The sequence below is a fragment of the Bufo bufo genome, chromosome 3 (genome assembly GCF_905171765.1).
Source record: "Bufo bufo chromosome 3, aBufBuf1.1, whole genome shotgun sequence".
In the NCBI taxonomy this organism is placed as follows: Eukaryota; Metazoa; Chordata; class Amphibia; order Anura; family Bufonidae; genus Bufo; species Bufo bufo.
This window is the reverse complement of record NC_053391.1, coordinates 467,094,947-467,110,496: the sequence shown is the minus strand read 5'-3', so window position 1 is coordinate 467,110,496 and position 15,550 is coordinate 467,094,947. Positions and strand designations below refer to the sequence as shown.

Sequence of the window (15,550 nt, the reverse complement as noted above, 5' to 3'; positions counted from 1 at the left end):
GCTGTGCATGTGTATGCAGACGAGAAGGCCACTTTGATGTTGAAATTCGTTGAATCACAGATACAGATATTAAAGAGAATTTGTTGCCTAATTTTGATATATTTAATCCACGGCAATGCAATGTAGTGCTGTCTAGCTTAATCCCTTTTTAACATTATCCGTACTTCCGAACTCCAGAAAATGAAATTTGATTGGCATGCTAATGAGGCCCAACCTGTTCAAAGTGCCCAAGACGGCCTCCTCTAAGAGCCCAAGACCGCCTCTTCATTTGTTCCAAGAACCTCCCCTTTGCATCTTCCAGTCCTGCCCCCTTGTGCAACTTCACTATTTCCATTCAATTCTGTCTGCAACGCATGCACTCTACCTACTGTGAGTCTGAGCATCAGCCTTCCCTGCAGTGGGAATCGGACTCACAGTAGGAGCGCATGCGTTGCGGCAGAACTGAATGAAAATAGTGACGTCACAGAAGAGGGCTGGAAGATGCAAAGGCGATGTACTGGGAACAACTGAAGAGGAGGTCTTGGGTATTTGGGAGAGGCAATCTTGGGTATTTGGGAGAGACGATCTTGGGCATTTGGGAGATGCGATCTTGGGCATTTGGGAGAGGCGATCTTGGGCTCTTGGCGGAGGCGATCCTGGGCTCTTGGCGGAAGCGGTCCTGGGCTTTTAGAGGAGGTGGTCCTGGGCTCTTAGAGGAGGTGGTCCTGGGCTTTTAGAGGAGGTGGTCCTGGGCTCTTAGAGGAGGTGGTCCTGGGCTCTGAGAGACGGTGGTACTGGGCTCTTAGAGGAGGTGGTCCTGGGCTCTTAGAGGAGGTGGTCCTGGGCTCTTACAGGAGGTGGTACTGGGCTCTTAGAGGAGGCGGTCCTGGGCTCTTAGAGGAGGCGGTCCTGGGCTCTTAGAGGTGGCAATCCTGGGCTCTTGGAGGAGGTGGTTCTGGGCTCTTGGAGGAGGTGGTCCTGGGCTCTTGGAGAAGGTGGTCTTGGGATCTTGGAGGATTCTCTCCTGGGCTGTTTGAGGAGGTGGCCCTGGGTTCTTGGAGAAGGCAGTAAAATTAGGTGACAGATTCCCTTTAAATGAAAAATAAATATCTGGGCGTCCATTTCAGAAGCATCTGACAAAGCAGCTGAAGTTGAAATGTCGTGTATTGGGGTCTGATAACTGTCTTCTAACAGGAGGACAGATCAGGCATGTTGGCCAGAGACCTTTGGCAGCAGCTAAATCTCCTCTTCTCATTGTAATAAACATGCATGCTCCAGTTTTCACATCTATGGTGGAGTTTTCAGAAATATCATAAGGCGATAATGTATCTCTAGTAGCCAGGCTGTCTCTAATGATGTGCCGGGAACAGCAGCCATGTCCAGCTTAGGCTACTTTCACACTGGTTACCCTGTCAGATCCTTCCTGCCGCTATTTTGCCATGCCGCCGGACTGCCGCTCCGACCCCATTGACTAAAAAGTCGGACATGCAGTACTTTTAGTCTGGCGGCCTCTCGCTGTGCAGTGCCATGCTGCGCCGGAGCTCCGCCCCCGCCCCAATTATAGTCAATGGGGATGGAGCGGCAGTCTGGCGGCACAGAGAAATAGCGGCAGGAGGGATCCGACAAGGTGAACAGCCTGTCGGATCCATCCTGCCGCTAGTGTGAAAGTACCCTAAGGGTCCATTCACACGTCCGTAAGTGTTTTGCGGATCCGCAAATTGCGGATCCACAAAACACGGACACCTGCAATGTGCGATCCGCAATTTGCGGATCCGCACATCACAGACACTATAATAGAAAATGCCTTTTCTGGTCCGAAATTGCGGACAAGAATAGGACATGTTCTATTTTTTCCAGGAACGAAATTGCGGATCCCGAAAAAACGGATCCCGAAAAAACGGATGCGGATCCCGAAAATGCGGATGCGGATCCAGGATTTGCATCTGTTCCAGCCCCATTAAAAGTGAATGGGTCCGCAAATTGCGGAACGAATGCGGACCCAAATTACGGACGTGTGAATGGACCCTAGGCTACTTTCACATTAGCGTTTTTTGCGGATCCGTCCCCATTGACTTACATTGTGTGTCAGGATGGATCCGTCTTGCTCCGCACCACATCGAGAACAGAAAAACACTGCGTATAGGATAAGATAACCTTGCATATGACACGTTCGCTCCACGCTACTCATTAGGTGGTCACTGAGAACCTGCCGTGTAATCATCACAGCTTAGACTGGAGAAGAGGCACAGGCTGCCTGAGAAGAGTTGAGCTGCTGCTCTCCCCGCCCACCTGCTGATGATTGGCTATTTTCTCCTGAGTTTTCTCTTGAACTGCCAATCATCAGCAGGTGGGCGGGGAGAGCAGGAGCTCATGGATGAGCCGGACTCTTCCTAGTCAGCCATGACTCTTCTTTCAACACAGGCCACAATGATTATGCATCAGGGTCTTGGTAACCAGCTAAATATTAGCTCATGATTGATGACCTGTAAAATAAATGTATCTGTCACTAGTTTGTGCTCAGTGAGAACAGAATAAGGTTCCCTTTAAAGCTATATGAGTAATTCCTATCTGTTCTACATTTTTCCTGTTTTCTCTGATAGATAGTCGGGGGACAATTAGTCAGCATGGCGCTCAGTGGAGGGCTTACACAATGCCATAGGAACCATCAGCAATGGAAGAACAGTTTGTCATGGTAAGTAGATGTGCACTTACAAATGAAAGTACTGTTGCAGTACATGTAAGAGTTCATACCTGCTGAATATGAGATCACAACACGTTCTAGAATAAGATGACTCTTTCAACCAGAATTTTGAAATATGTTTAGCTTAATATGCTACTTATCTTGGTGTTAAAAGAAGCAAGGGAAATAGCTGAGAAATAATGGGCAAAGTTCAGTAACTGGGTTCAGCTTGTTAAACACGGATGCATGCCATGCTATGTCAGGCAGCAGAGCGGCATTAGTGTGGTGAGTGTTATGGACTTGGTCACAACTGCAACCACTTTGACCCCTATAGCTACGCCAGATATGTATGCAAATCTAAATGCTTTACATCTATCTATCTATCTATCTCTATATATATATATATATATATATATATATATATATATATACAGTACAGACCAAAAGTTTGGACACACCTTCTCATTCAAAGAGTTTTCTTTATTTTCATGACTATGAAGGCATCAAAACCATGAATTAACACATGTGGAATTATATACATAACAAACAAGTGTGAAACAACTGAAAATATGTCATATTCTAGGTTCTTCAAAGTAGCCACCTTTTGCTTTGATTACTGCTTTGCACACTCTTGGCATTCTCTTGATGAGCTTCAATAGGTAGTCCCCTGAAATGGTCTTCCAACAGTCTTGAAGGAGTTCCCAGAGATGCTTAGCACTTGTTGGCCCTTTTGCCTTCACTGTGCGGTCCAGCTCACCCCAAACCATCTCGATTGGGTTCGGGTCCAGTGACTGTGGAGGCCAGGTCATCTGGCGCAGCACCCCATCACTCTCCTTCATGGTCATATAGCCCTTACTTTCAAAGTTTTCCCAATTTTTCGGCTGACTGACTGACCTTCATTTCTTAAAGTAATGATGGCCACTAGTTTTTCTTTACTTAGCTGCTTTTTTCTTGCCATAATACCAATTCTAACAGTCTATTCAGTAGGACTATCAGCTGTGTATCCACCTGACTTCTCCTCAACGCAACTGATGGTCCCAACCCCATTTATAAGGCAAGAAATCCCACTTATTAAACCTGACAGGGCACACCTGTGAAGTGAAAACTATTTCAGGGGACTACCTCTTGAAGCTCATCAAGAGAATGCCAAAAGTATCCAAAGCAGTAATCAAAGCAAAAGGTGGCTACTTTGAAGAACCTAGAATATGACATATTTTCAGTTGTTTCACACTTGTTTGTTATGTATATAATTCCACATGTTCATAGTTCATAGTTTTGATGCCTTCAGTGTGAATCTACAATTTTCATAGTCATGAAAATAAAGAAAACTCTTTGAATGAGAAGGTGTGTCCAAACTTTTGGTCTGTACTGTATATATATATATATTTCAGCCAACCAGTGGCATACCTACTACAGACCATATGACTACTCTGGGACCTGTTGCTGAACTGCCTCTCATTTCCACCAGCCACCACTTGGGTAATAAAAAAGAAACATTTGTGCTATTAACAAAAAAAATTGAAAAAGTGTGAAAAACAAACAATTTCCCCACATTTTTCAATTTTTCTGTTTTAAAAAAAAAATAAAAAATGCTAAAATAAAAATTACTGAAAAATAAAGCCCCATGTATCACTGAAAAAAGTGCAAAATTATTTACATGACCAAACGTAAGAAAAAAGTTTCAATGACACATGTGCTAAAAAAACTGAAATGTCCCTAGTCAGGAAGGGAGTTAACTAGCCTGGTGTTGAACTGGTTAAAAACTCCATTGAGGTAATTGGTAAATGTATAAATTCCTATACACGGAGCTCCCCCTAGTGGTGCTTGCAGGCAGACGGTTTTATAATTTACTGTGTGAAGAAAAGCAAGGGATTTATCAATGTATTTATACCAGTTGTCCGGTGGGAATACGTTGAGCGCAGAAGTTATAAGGCACCTGCTCCACTTTTTCTGACGCAGACAGATAAACTTGGAGATGCAGAGCAGGACATTTTTTAATTACAATTTTTCTTAAAATTTTTCGACATATGAAATATGGGAAGTCACACCTTACATTCCATGTTGCTTGGAGTAAGTGACTGATACATGCTTGGAAATTGGGGCAGGGGCTCATACTAAGTGGGGCTCATACTTATACACAGTCCCATAATACATGTTCTTGTACTTCACAGTCCCCATATACAGTGAGGCTGGTGCTCCACGCTCACATTTCTACATATACCACAGCTGTACCGGCCACAGAAACTTTACCCTTCATTGCCAGACTTGTGTGGGCAGCGGTGAGCACTCATCTCCTGCCTCTGTCATTCCTCCCTATTCACATCTTCCTGGAAGCAGTAGCCTCCAGGTGATTGTGGCTGGGGGACACTTGAGTCAGGCCGCACTGTGTCAGGCAGTCAAGCATTTCTGTGGTTTGGGGGGCCTGTGGACCCACTGACTTATAGGCCCGATTGCAGTTGCAGCCGCTTTGACCCCTGGAACTACGCCACTGATTACATCAATCATTTTCTTTTGGTATCCTATGTAATCTGCATCCACTAACCAAATAATCTCATTGTTCCCATGAGGTACAGTGCTGTTTAAAAGTAATTACCCTCCTGTAGATGTCTTACATTACATATTTGTCATGCTGGTTTCTGGTTCAAGAGAACCACCTGAGAATACATAGGGGGCGTGAGCAGCCACCCCAACTGCAAAAAAAGGTGACTTACCCGTGGACTCCTGCCTACGGTTATTCAAAGCAAACTCTGCTAGAGATAAGAATGAGGACCAGTCCTCCTGGTTCTCAGCCACAAAACACCTCAAGTAGGTCTCCAGGTTTTGGTTAGTACGCTCTGTCTGCCCATTCGACTGCGGATGAAAAGCTGAAGAGAACGAAAGTTGAACACCAAGACGAGAGCAGAACGCCCTCCAAAACCTGGAAACAAACTGTGTGCCCCTATCAGAAACCACATCCGAGGGAATAGCATGTAATTTCACGATGTTATCAACAAAAACCTGAGCAAGAGTCTAAGCATTGGGCAGACTAGCTAACGATACAAAGTGAGCCATTTTACTAAAATGGTCCACAACCACCAAAATCACAGTTTTTCTGGAGGAACTAGGCAGATCAGTAATAAAATCCATAGACAAGTGCGTCCAAGGACGAGATGGAATAGACAAAGGAAGAAGTGAACCAGAAGGTCGAGTGTGAGCAACCTTTGACCGTGCACAGGTCTCACAAGCTGCTACGTAATCCTCAACACTCTTACGTATCCCGGGCCACCAGAACCTCTGAGAAATAAGATCAATGGTGGACTTGCCACCAGGATGTCCAGCCAGGACAGTATCATGATGTTCCTTGAATACCTTGTATCGCAGTCCAGCATGAACAAACAACCTCCCTGGGGGACAAGAATCAGGAGCCCCCTCTTGGGCTTCCAACACCTCCATCTCCAACTCAGGGTACAGAGCGGAGACCACCACCCCATCAGCCAAAATCGGAGCCGGAACCTTCGAATCACTTCCCCCAGGAAAACTACGAGACAATGCATCTGCCTTGGCGTTTTTAACCCCCGGGCGAAAAGTAACCACAAAATTCAACCTAGTAAAGAACAGTGACCATCTAGCCTGTCTAGGAATCAGACGATGGGCGGATTGCAGGTAAGCCAAATTCTTATGATCAGTATACAGTATACCGTAACGGGATGAGACGCCCCCTCCAACCAGTGACGCCATTCCTCAAAGGCCAATTTGATGGCCAGCAATTCCCTATCGCCTACATCATAATTCCTCTCGGTGACCGAGAGCTTCTTGGGAAAAAAAGCACACGGACGCCATTTGCCAGAAGATGAACCCTGCGACAACACTGCTCCAACCACCACCTCTGATGCATCCACCTCCACCACGAATGGCTGAGACACATCGGGCTGCATCAGAATGGGAGCAGACGCAAAACATTCCTTAATAGCCGAAAAGGCTCGCAGTGCCTCATCCGACCAGACAGAGAAGTCGACACCTTTCCTAGTCATATTGGTCAACAGTTTTACAATGGTAGAGTAGTTCAAGATACATTTTCTATAATAATTGGTAAACCCCAAAAACCGCATCAAAGCTTTCTGATTCTCCGGTCGGTGCCATTCCAGAACCACCCGGACCTTTTCGGGGTCCATATGAAAACCAGAGTCAGAAAGCAGATATCCCAGAAATGGAAGCTCGTGAACAGAAAACACTCATTTCTCCAATTTAGCAGATAATTTATCCTCCCGAAGGATCGACAAAACCTGTCTAACGTGATCCTGATGGGTCTTCAGATCAGGAGAGTAAATTAGTATGTCATCCAAGTAAATTACAATGAACTTTCCCACCAAATGATGGAAAATGTCATTGACAAATCGCTGAAACACCGCTGGCGCGTTAGTTAACCCAAAAGGCATAACCAGATTCTCGAAATGACCCTTGTGCGTGTTGAAGGCCGTTTTCCACTCATCCCCCACCTTGATTCTGATCAGATTGTAGCCCCTCTTAAATCTAACTTGGAGAACACTTTGGCTCCAACAATTTGATCAAAAAGGTCAGAAATCAAAGGAAGGGGATACGGATCACGGACCGTAATGCTGTTCAATTCCCGGAAATGCAAACAAGGTCTAAGCGAACCATCCTTTTTCTTTACAAAGAATAAACCAACTGCGACCGGAGAATTAGATGGCCCAATATGACCCTTTGCCAAACTCTCGGCAATATACTTCCAGATGACCTCTCTTTCGGGTTGAGAAAGATTGTATAGCTGAGACTTTGGCAACTTAGCCCCTGGGATGAGATTAACCGGACAATCATATTCACGATGAGGAGGCAACTCCTGAGCCCCACCCTCTGAAAAGACATCCGCAAAATCTGAGAGATACTGAGGTAGAACCGTAGTAGACACCCCTGAGATAGATGCACTAAGACGATTGTCCGAACAAAATTCACTCCAACCAATGATCTGTCTTGCCTGCCAATATATAGTAGGGTTATGTTTTATCAACCACGGTAAACCTAAGACCATAGGAGCGGGCAAGTCCTTCATGACAAAACAAAAAAATTATCTCAACATGCGAATCACCCACCCTTAACTGAATACCATGAGCAATATGAGTGAGACTCCTTTGAGAAAGAGGGGAAGAATCAATTGCGAACACCGGAATCTCTCTTTCTAAAGTGCATGTACTTAAGCCCAAATTTTGAAGAAAAAGAAAATCAATAAGGTTTACCCCAGCACCACAGTCAATGAATACTTCAAAATTAAATTTTCCTGAGTCTAGCGCCACCATAGCTGGAAGGAGAAAACGAGTATTGCAGGGAGATTGCATACCTGCTTGCTCTGACATCCCATTCACACTACCAAGAGTCAGGGATGTTTTTTTTTCTCTTTATGTTAACCTCTTTGTGGTTCTTTATCATCAACTTGCGGTTTAACAAAAGGACAAGCATAAACAAAATGACCACTTTCTCCACAGTAATAACATAGCTTATGCAACCTCCTAAAGTTCCTATTACCAGAACGGAAAGACACCTGACCCAGCTGCATGGGTTCCTCCCCTACCCCAGAATTACATGTCATATTACCCTGGGGAACCGATGAGACGAAACCACTCCCAGAAGGGATCCCTCGCGCAGAAGGAACCTTACACCTCTCTCTAATGCGTCTATCTAACCATACTGCTAAAGACATAGCATTCTCCAACGTGTCCGGATACTCATGAAACGCGAGGGCATCTTTCAATCTCTCAGACAACCCCTGACAAAACTGACTACGTAGCGCGGGGTCATTCCACTCAGACTCTGTAGCCCATTTCCTAAACTCAACACAGTACGCCTCAGCAGTATGTTCACCTTGTAATAAATTTCTCAACTTAGATTCCGCCATCGAGACCCGATCTGGGTCATCATAAATTAATCCCAAGGCTTTAAAAAATTCATCCACCGACTGGAGGGCCAGAGAACCGGTCAGCAGATAAAAGGCCCAGGACTGTGCATCCCCTTTAAGCAGGGATATGATTATCCCTACTCTGTGACTCTCATCACCAGATGAAGATGGCCTCAGCTGAAAATACAGCTTGCATGATTCTCTAAAGCGGATAAAGTCATCCACACCCCCTGAAAATCTATCAGGGAGAGCGACTCTAGGCTCCCCATAAATTTGACTCACTTCTATAGCACCTGATGCCAGAGCACCGTGCAACAGAATTACACAGATTAGCAACCTCTAGGGATAACCCCTGCATGCGATCAACTAGCGCATCAATTGACTCCATCTCAAAGCAGCTGAGAAATGGCAGTCTAGGTATTGGCGGGTTATAATGTCACGGTGGGTAGGATACAAGATACAATAAACACACAGAAAACCTCAAAACAAGTGTCTAGGCCAGAAGCTGAGAATAAAGGTCACCTCCTGACAATTCCCTACCAGCTCTCCCTGGACTTCTGTGCCCACGTTAAGACCCTAAAGGTGGGAATCAATGTGCCCCCGTGCCTAAGGCTGAAGATTCCCTAAAGTATATTAACCTACAAAAGGCCACCCGTCGGCTAGACGGTTAACAAAAAACCACTTGTATAACAACCAAGGTAAACCAAAAACTAACAAATGGGGAATGGTATAAAAATGTAAATTTATTGATAAAAATACAAAGGATGGAGCTACTACAGAATTACAGGAATGCGGAGAAGCACAGGGTCACAGACGCCACAATACACCAAGGTGTCAATGAATAATGACATCTATTTCAGGTACCAGAGTAAAATGCTAATGTGCATTTAAATAAACCCAATTTGTCCAATATGTAGTTGCTGTACGATTCCTTCAAACAATTGATGCAAAAAGCCCTGTTAATAGCAGGGGAAAAGCACAGCGAATCCACACATAGCATAGAGGCCAGAGAGCAACAAATCATGTAAATAAAATTCTCTCATAAATAGCACTATATAAACAATAATCGGCATGAATATGTAAAGAGGCTCGCTATGGATACGTGCAGAATCACCAGCAGGGTTAGGACAGGAAGAAATCAATGCAGACCGTACCTGAAGACATGGTGGTAAGTGGGTGTGAGGACCCTGAGCGCACAACCTCGACGCGCGTTTCGCCCTACGGCTTCGTCAGGAGGTATAGAATGATGTATAGACAGGGTATATATAAGGAGAGGTGGGGTGGGTCAAGGAAATTACCTTGATTTGGTACATCTGTGGTCCACATGTATGGGCGCGGAATGCCCCATGATGCTCGACGCCATCTCTCGGCGCATCCACGTCATCGCGCGAGCGCGAAAATGTGACGTCATGGAGCGCGTCCAGATGGCGCCGAGCAGCGCATGCGCAGTCCGCGACCCTGTGGAACGCAGGTGACCCGCAGCCGGAAGTGTATCAATGTATAAGCGGAGAATACTGCAGACATGTCACTAACTCTAATCCCATGCCAAAAGAGACACCGGACGCATCCATACCGAGCCTCACATCAATACAATTGCGCTTAAAAGCAACAGTTCACATCATATATACATACCAACCAAACATATAGGGAATCAGCCGCGTATGAGTGGGGGCGGGGCGGAGCACATCCTAAAACAGATAGTTGCTCCAGCCCAACCCCACCAATCACGGCCGAAACATGGAAAGTGCCACCAAAAAGCCATATAATGATAAACCTGACATCATACACCAAACGTGACATAAAAACAAAACAAAATAGCGTGATGTGTAGTACGTCATATAGAAACATACACATGTATACATAGCAAATATTTGACAATAAAATTACATGCATATTTTCAATGATTATACTCAGGTGTCGGCTGTGTGCTCACTGATCCGGGCGACGTAATTAAATACGCCTGCCCGTTGATAGATGTCCTAAATGGTTGAATTTAAGAATGAAGGTGTAGAAAGATCCACACCTTAATAGATGAAACGATCTAAATATACTACCCAATTGGATATCGAACACACAGTCGACATCCGAAAATCAACCAGCATGATTCAAAAAGACATATCACACAAATCATGATAATATCTAAGAGGTCATGATCAATATAGTGAGAATTAAACCTTCATCGCAAAAAACATAACTGTGATAATATAGTGAATAGGTGATTATCATATGCTGAGACAGTGATATATCCAATCGCCCGCCCCAGCAGATTTAAGGGTCAAGGTCTGGGTGAGGGACATTCAGGGACGACACCGCGGGCGGCAATGACTGGCCGCCGGCAGAGTCAACCGAGAAAGTCCCCCATCCAACAATAACCCAGACCTCTGCAGTGAAAGAAAAAAGAAAGAGAATCGAGTACGACCCAGCAGTGAAAAAAAGAGGAGCAATCCAAGCCAACCTAGGGCTCGGAAGTAGTCCGCATAATCCAAAGGCGATGTTGAATCTGCTAGCAGAACTAACAATGTGTTGCAACCCTAGATGTTCAGGTGATGGAGTAACCATGCCAAGGAATGATGTCCTTCATATGATCCATGATGCAAAATCCGATGTTATCCCACATGATGACCGTATTCTCCTATGGATGATGGCAACCTTCCTTGCTACCAGAACCCACAAGGACTGAATATATGGAACCTCGAAAAGAAAGGAAAAAAGAGAGACAGATACTATTTAGTCGTGAAACATATATAAACATCTAAATATATATATACCCTGTGATTAAAATTCGCGCGCTATTCATAGAAAAGAAGAAAAGCTGCTAAACTCATTGAGGCCGTGGGGTGTAACGGTGTCTAGGGTGACAATCCACTTGGTTTCCCTACGCAGCAATGCCACTTTTATATTGCCGCCTCTGGATCCCAAGTGGATTCTGTCAATGCCTCTAACTGATAGTCCCGCTGGGTCGGATCTGTGGAATTTGTAAAAGTGTCTAGGGACTGCTTGTAACGAATCCCAATCCTTTTCCAGTGTACCTGACGCTGCCCGAATACTGCGAATGTGTTCTAAGACACGAACCTTGAGAGCTCTTTTAGTCAAACCGATATAAAGTAAATTGCAGGGGCAGGTGATCTGATATATCACTGCCTCAGTATTGCAATTTATATGGTGTACGATGGTGTATTTCTTCAGACCAGAAGAATCACAAAAGCCAGTGGACCGGATCATGTACTGACAAGCAGTACAGGATCCGCAGGAGAAAGAGCCCCAATTCGGGCCCCTGCTCCCAAAGATTCCACCAATGGATTTAGGCACGTAATGGCTTTTGGTGAGAATGTCGCGCAAATTGCGCGACCTTCTCCAAGTAATCTGGGGATACGCCGGAAGGCTCGCAGCCAGATCACCATCGGTTTGCAGAACTGGCCAGTGCTTGCGGAGGATGTATTGTATAAACTTCCACTTGCTATTGAAGGGGGTGATGAATCTCACGTTATTATCTTTTTTGTTTTTTGATTTCAACTTACTTACCAGCAGAGAGTCTCTAGATGTTTTTTTGGCTCTCTCATAACCCCGTTGAATAGTGTTGAATTGGTATCCTCTTTCGAGAAATCGTTGTGTTAGGGCTGAGGACTGCTGGTCGAAGTATTCTTCGCTGGAACAAATCCTGCGGGTTCTCAGGAATTGCCCTGGATTCCCTAAAGTCCCTGAGATGGTGGAAAGGGGGAAAGAGGCAGCCTGTTTCCTCAGGTCCTGGAGGAGGCAGGTGTCTTGCTAACAGCCTAGACAGAACACAAAAAGGAAACCAAAACCAACTTATCTTGTAGCAGAGCAGAAACAGCAAATCCACCTTTCCACAGAGCAATCCAAGATTTGAAGACGGTCGGCACTCCTCTTGCAGAGTCGTGGTGCTCGTGTCCAGGGTATGAAAGCCCACTTACAATATAGAACAAAGGACCGGCACTTCACTGGTGATCGAATATTTGCTTTATTGGAGCATGGAAGCAATAAAGCAAAGATTCGTTCACCAGTGAAGTGCCGGTCCTTTGTTCTATATTTCCACAGAGCAAGACAGAAGCTATAACCCGCACAGGACACTAGGAAGGGGCGCAATTTAAACTCACACAAACAACCCCACCCAGTGCACCTGAAGGGAGGCGGATACAGCTCAACTCCAAACCCAAAACAAACAAAAAACTACACACGTGCTGCTAACCTGGCAGACCTCCGCACAAAACCTGAGCAGGCATGACAGTTACTTATCCTGCACGATGAGCGCTATAAATGCTATAAAAATATAAAGAGAGGACAAACAGAAGATCTTATCAGCTGTATGCATAATTCCTGACAAGCAGAGCAGAGAGGAGGATGAGGCAGCTCTTTAGCTCCGTGTTCTAAAGTAACCTGTCCTGCTGTGTGATTAGGACAGGTTTTGTGTGCACTAATAGGACGGCAGCCATTTTATTTCCCCTAATCATTTCTCAATTGACAAAACAAGCCATTAAAACTAATGAATTTGTACAAGGTATTTATGATGAAGTAATATTTAAGTATTTTCAGTAATTGTATTAATTCCTGGAGAACCTCTTTAAGGCTTCTTGCTAAATATAAAGAAAAAAAAATAACTCAATGATTGCAATATGACAAGATAAGCAAGTTAGTATGACAAAGAAATTAAATACGGTAGTTTAAAAGGTTGACTATAAGATTGTTACATATATATAGTTAATGTTTTCTGATGTACATGGGCTTGATATATTTTTTCTTTTACAGCTCTCCTTTCTAATACAAGTTGTTGTTTTATTGCATTTCATAGGATTTTCCTGGCACTTATGCTAGCAGGGTTGCTCTCCAAGACTGTTGATGCTGTAAGTATATTATAATTATATAAAGTATGATATTTAAGTGTAAAAATTTTAAATTAATAAGTAACATTGTAAGTTAAAGGGGACATTGTGTTGTAGTTTTTTTTTTATATACATATGTAAATGGTGTTATTATAAATGCTGTTTATCCTTTGCAGTCAAAAATCACATATTTTGAAAGTAAATTTTTTTGTAGCATGTACTGTACTTCTACGAAATTGTGTTTAAAATGCTTGAAGGGTTTTTCGAGATTTTAATAATGATGACCTATCCTCAGGATAGGTCATCAGTATCTGATCTGTGGGGGTCTGACACCCAAGATTCCTGCCGATCAGCTTTTTGAGAAGGCACTTACGCTCCAGTGTGCACCATGACCTTCTCCCTGCTTACCAAGCACAGCACGGGTGGGATAAAGCTCAAGACACCCACTCTGCTTCCTCCTGCACCTGGGTCGCCCGTAGAGTATCCGGAATTAACGTCAGTCACACGTGGTACATCTGGTCAATATCCTTTAATATGCACAGGGAATGGGTGGAGTGCAGGCTCAACGCGTTTCGGGGTCTACAAGATCTTCTTCATCATGCTCCTGATGAAGGGGATCTTGTAGACCCCGAAACGCGTTGAGCCTGCACTCCACCAATACCCTGTGCATATTAAAGGATATTGACCAGATGCACCACGTGTGACTGCCATTAATTCCGGATACTCTACGGGCGACCCAGGCGCAGGAGGAAGCAGAGTGGGTGTCTTGAGCTTTATCCCTACTAATGCCCATTATGGACTGAATTACACCTATTGATCCTGCACCTACCAAATTAACTAAGACTTAACTTTTAATAGTGCTGCTATTAATACTTAATACTTTAAAGAATATCAAAATCATTTAAAACTTCCAGCATTCACTGGCCTTTGAGTCTCAATTAGAATGCCCTGTCAGTATGTCACCTGACCGGGTCTATCTACTACTATGTAAATACACGCTGGTGCCTAACTGGCTGCGCGCTGCCAGTGTAATGTGCGGGCACTGTGTGATTACTTGACACTATCATAAGAGGCTGCAGCGAGATGCTGTGTTAAAATTAGAGCTTCACGCTGCCCCCCGGCATGTTTCGTCGTGTACCGGCGTCTTCAGGGGTTAGGGCAGAGTGTGAGCGTGTCCACTCTCAGCTGGCCTATAAGACCTTCGTTTGTGACGTGCTTCCTGTGGGTTTGACTGCGGGGCGTGATTGGAATCCAGGACTAAGATGGTAATAGGAAGCGCTGCGGAGCTCCGCCCCCTGACGTCGGCCGCCTCCTATCCACAGCCTTCTACTTGGCTTGTTGGAATGCACAGGGAATGCACAGGATGTGCAACCAAGGATAGTGACATACATAGAAGATATATATTCCAGCATTGACAACTATAACAGGTTAAAAGAAAGTCAGGCATGCATACCATGAAGAATCAACCTCCTGATGTTAGTAACTAAGTCCATGGGCATGCGCCGTAATGAAGAGCTACAGTCGGAACCTGAAGAGCCGGGAACTAAGTCGGCTGACATGCGCAGTAGTACACACATTGAGAAATGTCTAAGTGTACAGGACATGCGCGGCATAATCCCATGACGGAAGCCAAGTAGAAGGCTGTGGATAGGAGGCGGCCGACGTCAGGGGGCGGAGCTCCGCAGCGCTTCCTATTACCATCTTAGTCCTGGATTCCAATCACGCCCCGCAGTCAAACCCACAGGAAGCACGTCACAAACGAAGGTCTTATAGGCCAGCTGAGAGTGGACACGCTCACACTCTGCCCTAACCCCTGAAGACGCCGGTACACGACGAAACATGCCGGGGGGCAGCGTGAAGCTCTAATTTTAACACAGCATCTCGCTGCAGCCTCTTATGATAGTGTCAAGTAATCACACAGTGCCCGCACATTACACTGGCAGCGCGCAGCCAGTTAGGCACCAGCGTGTATTTACATAGTAGTAGATAGACCCGGTCAGGTGACATACTGACAGGGCATTCTAATTGAGACTCAAAGGCCAGTGAATGCTGGAAGTTTTAAATGATTTTGATATTCTTTAAAGTATTAAGTATTAATAGCAGCACTATTAAAAGTTAAGTCTTAGTTAATTTGGTAGGTGCAGGATCAATAGGTGTAATTCAGTC

At 44.8% G+C, this 15,550-nt stretch overlaps 1 protein-coding gene across 1 annotated transcript in view; it reads left to right on the top strand.

Moving 5' to 3' along the window:
• The window catches only part of COL4A2 (collagen type IV alpha 2 chain), a 294,339-nt gene that overhangs the window by 2,845 nt on the left and 275,944 nt on the right, over positions 1 to 15,550 (top strand). Inside the window, exons 2-3 of the mRNA XM_040425227.1 lie at positions 2,580 to 2,671; positions 13,354 to 13,405. Of these exons, the coding sequence (XP_040281161.1) occupies positions 2,604 to 2,671; positions 13,354 to 13,405 (120 nt within the window). The 5' untranslated portion in view covers positions 2,580 to 2,603. The remainder of the gene's footprint in view (positions 1 to 2,579; positions 2,672 to 13,353; positions 13,406 to 15,550) is intronic.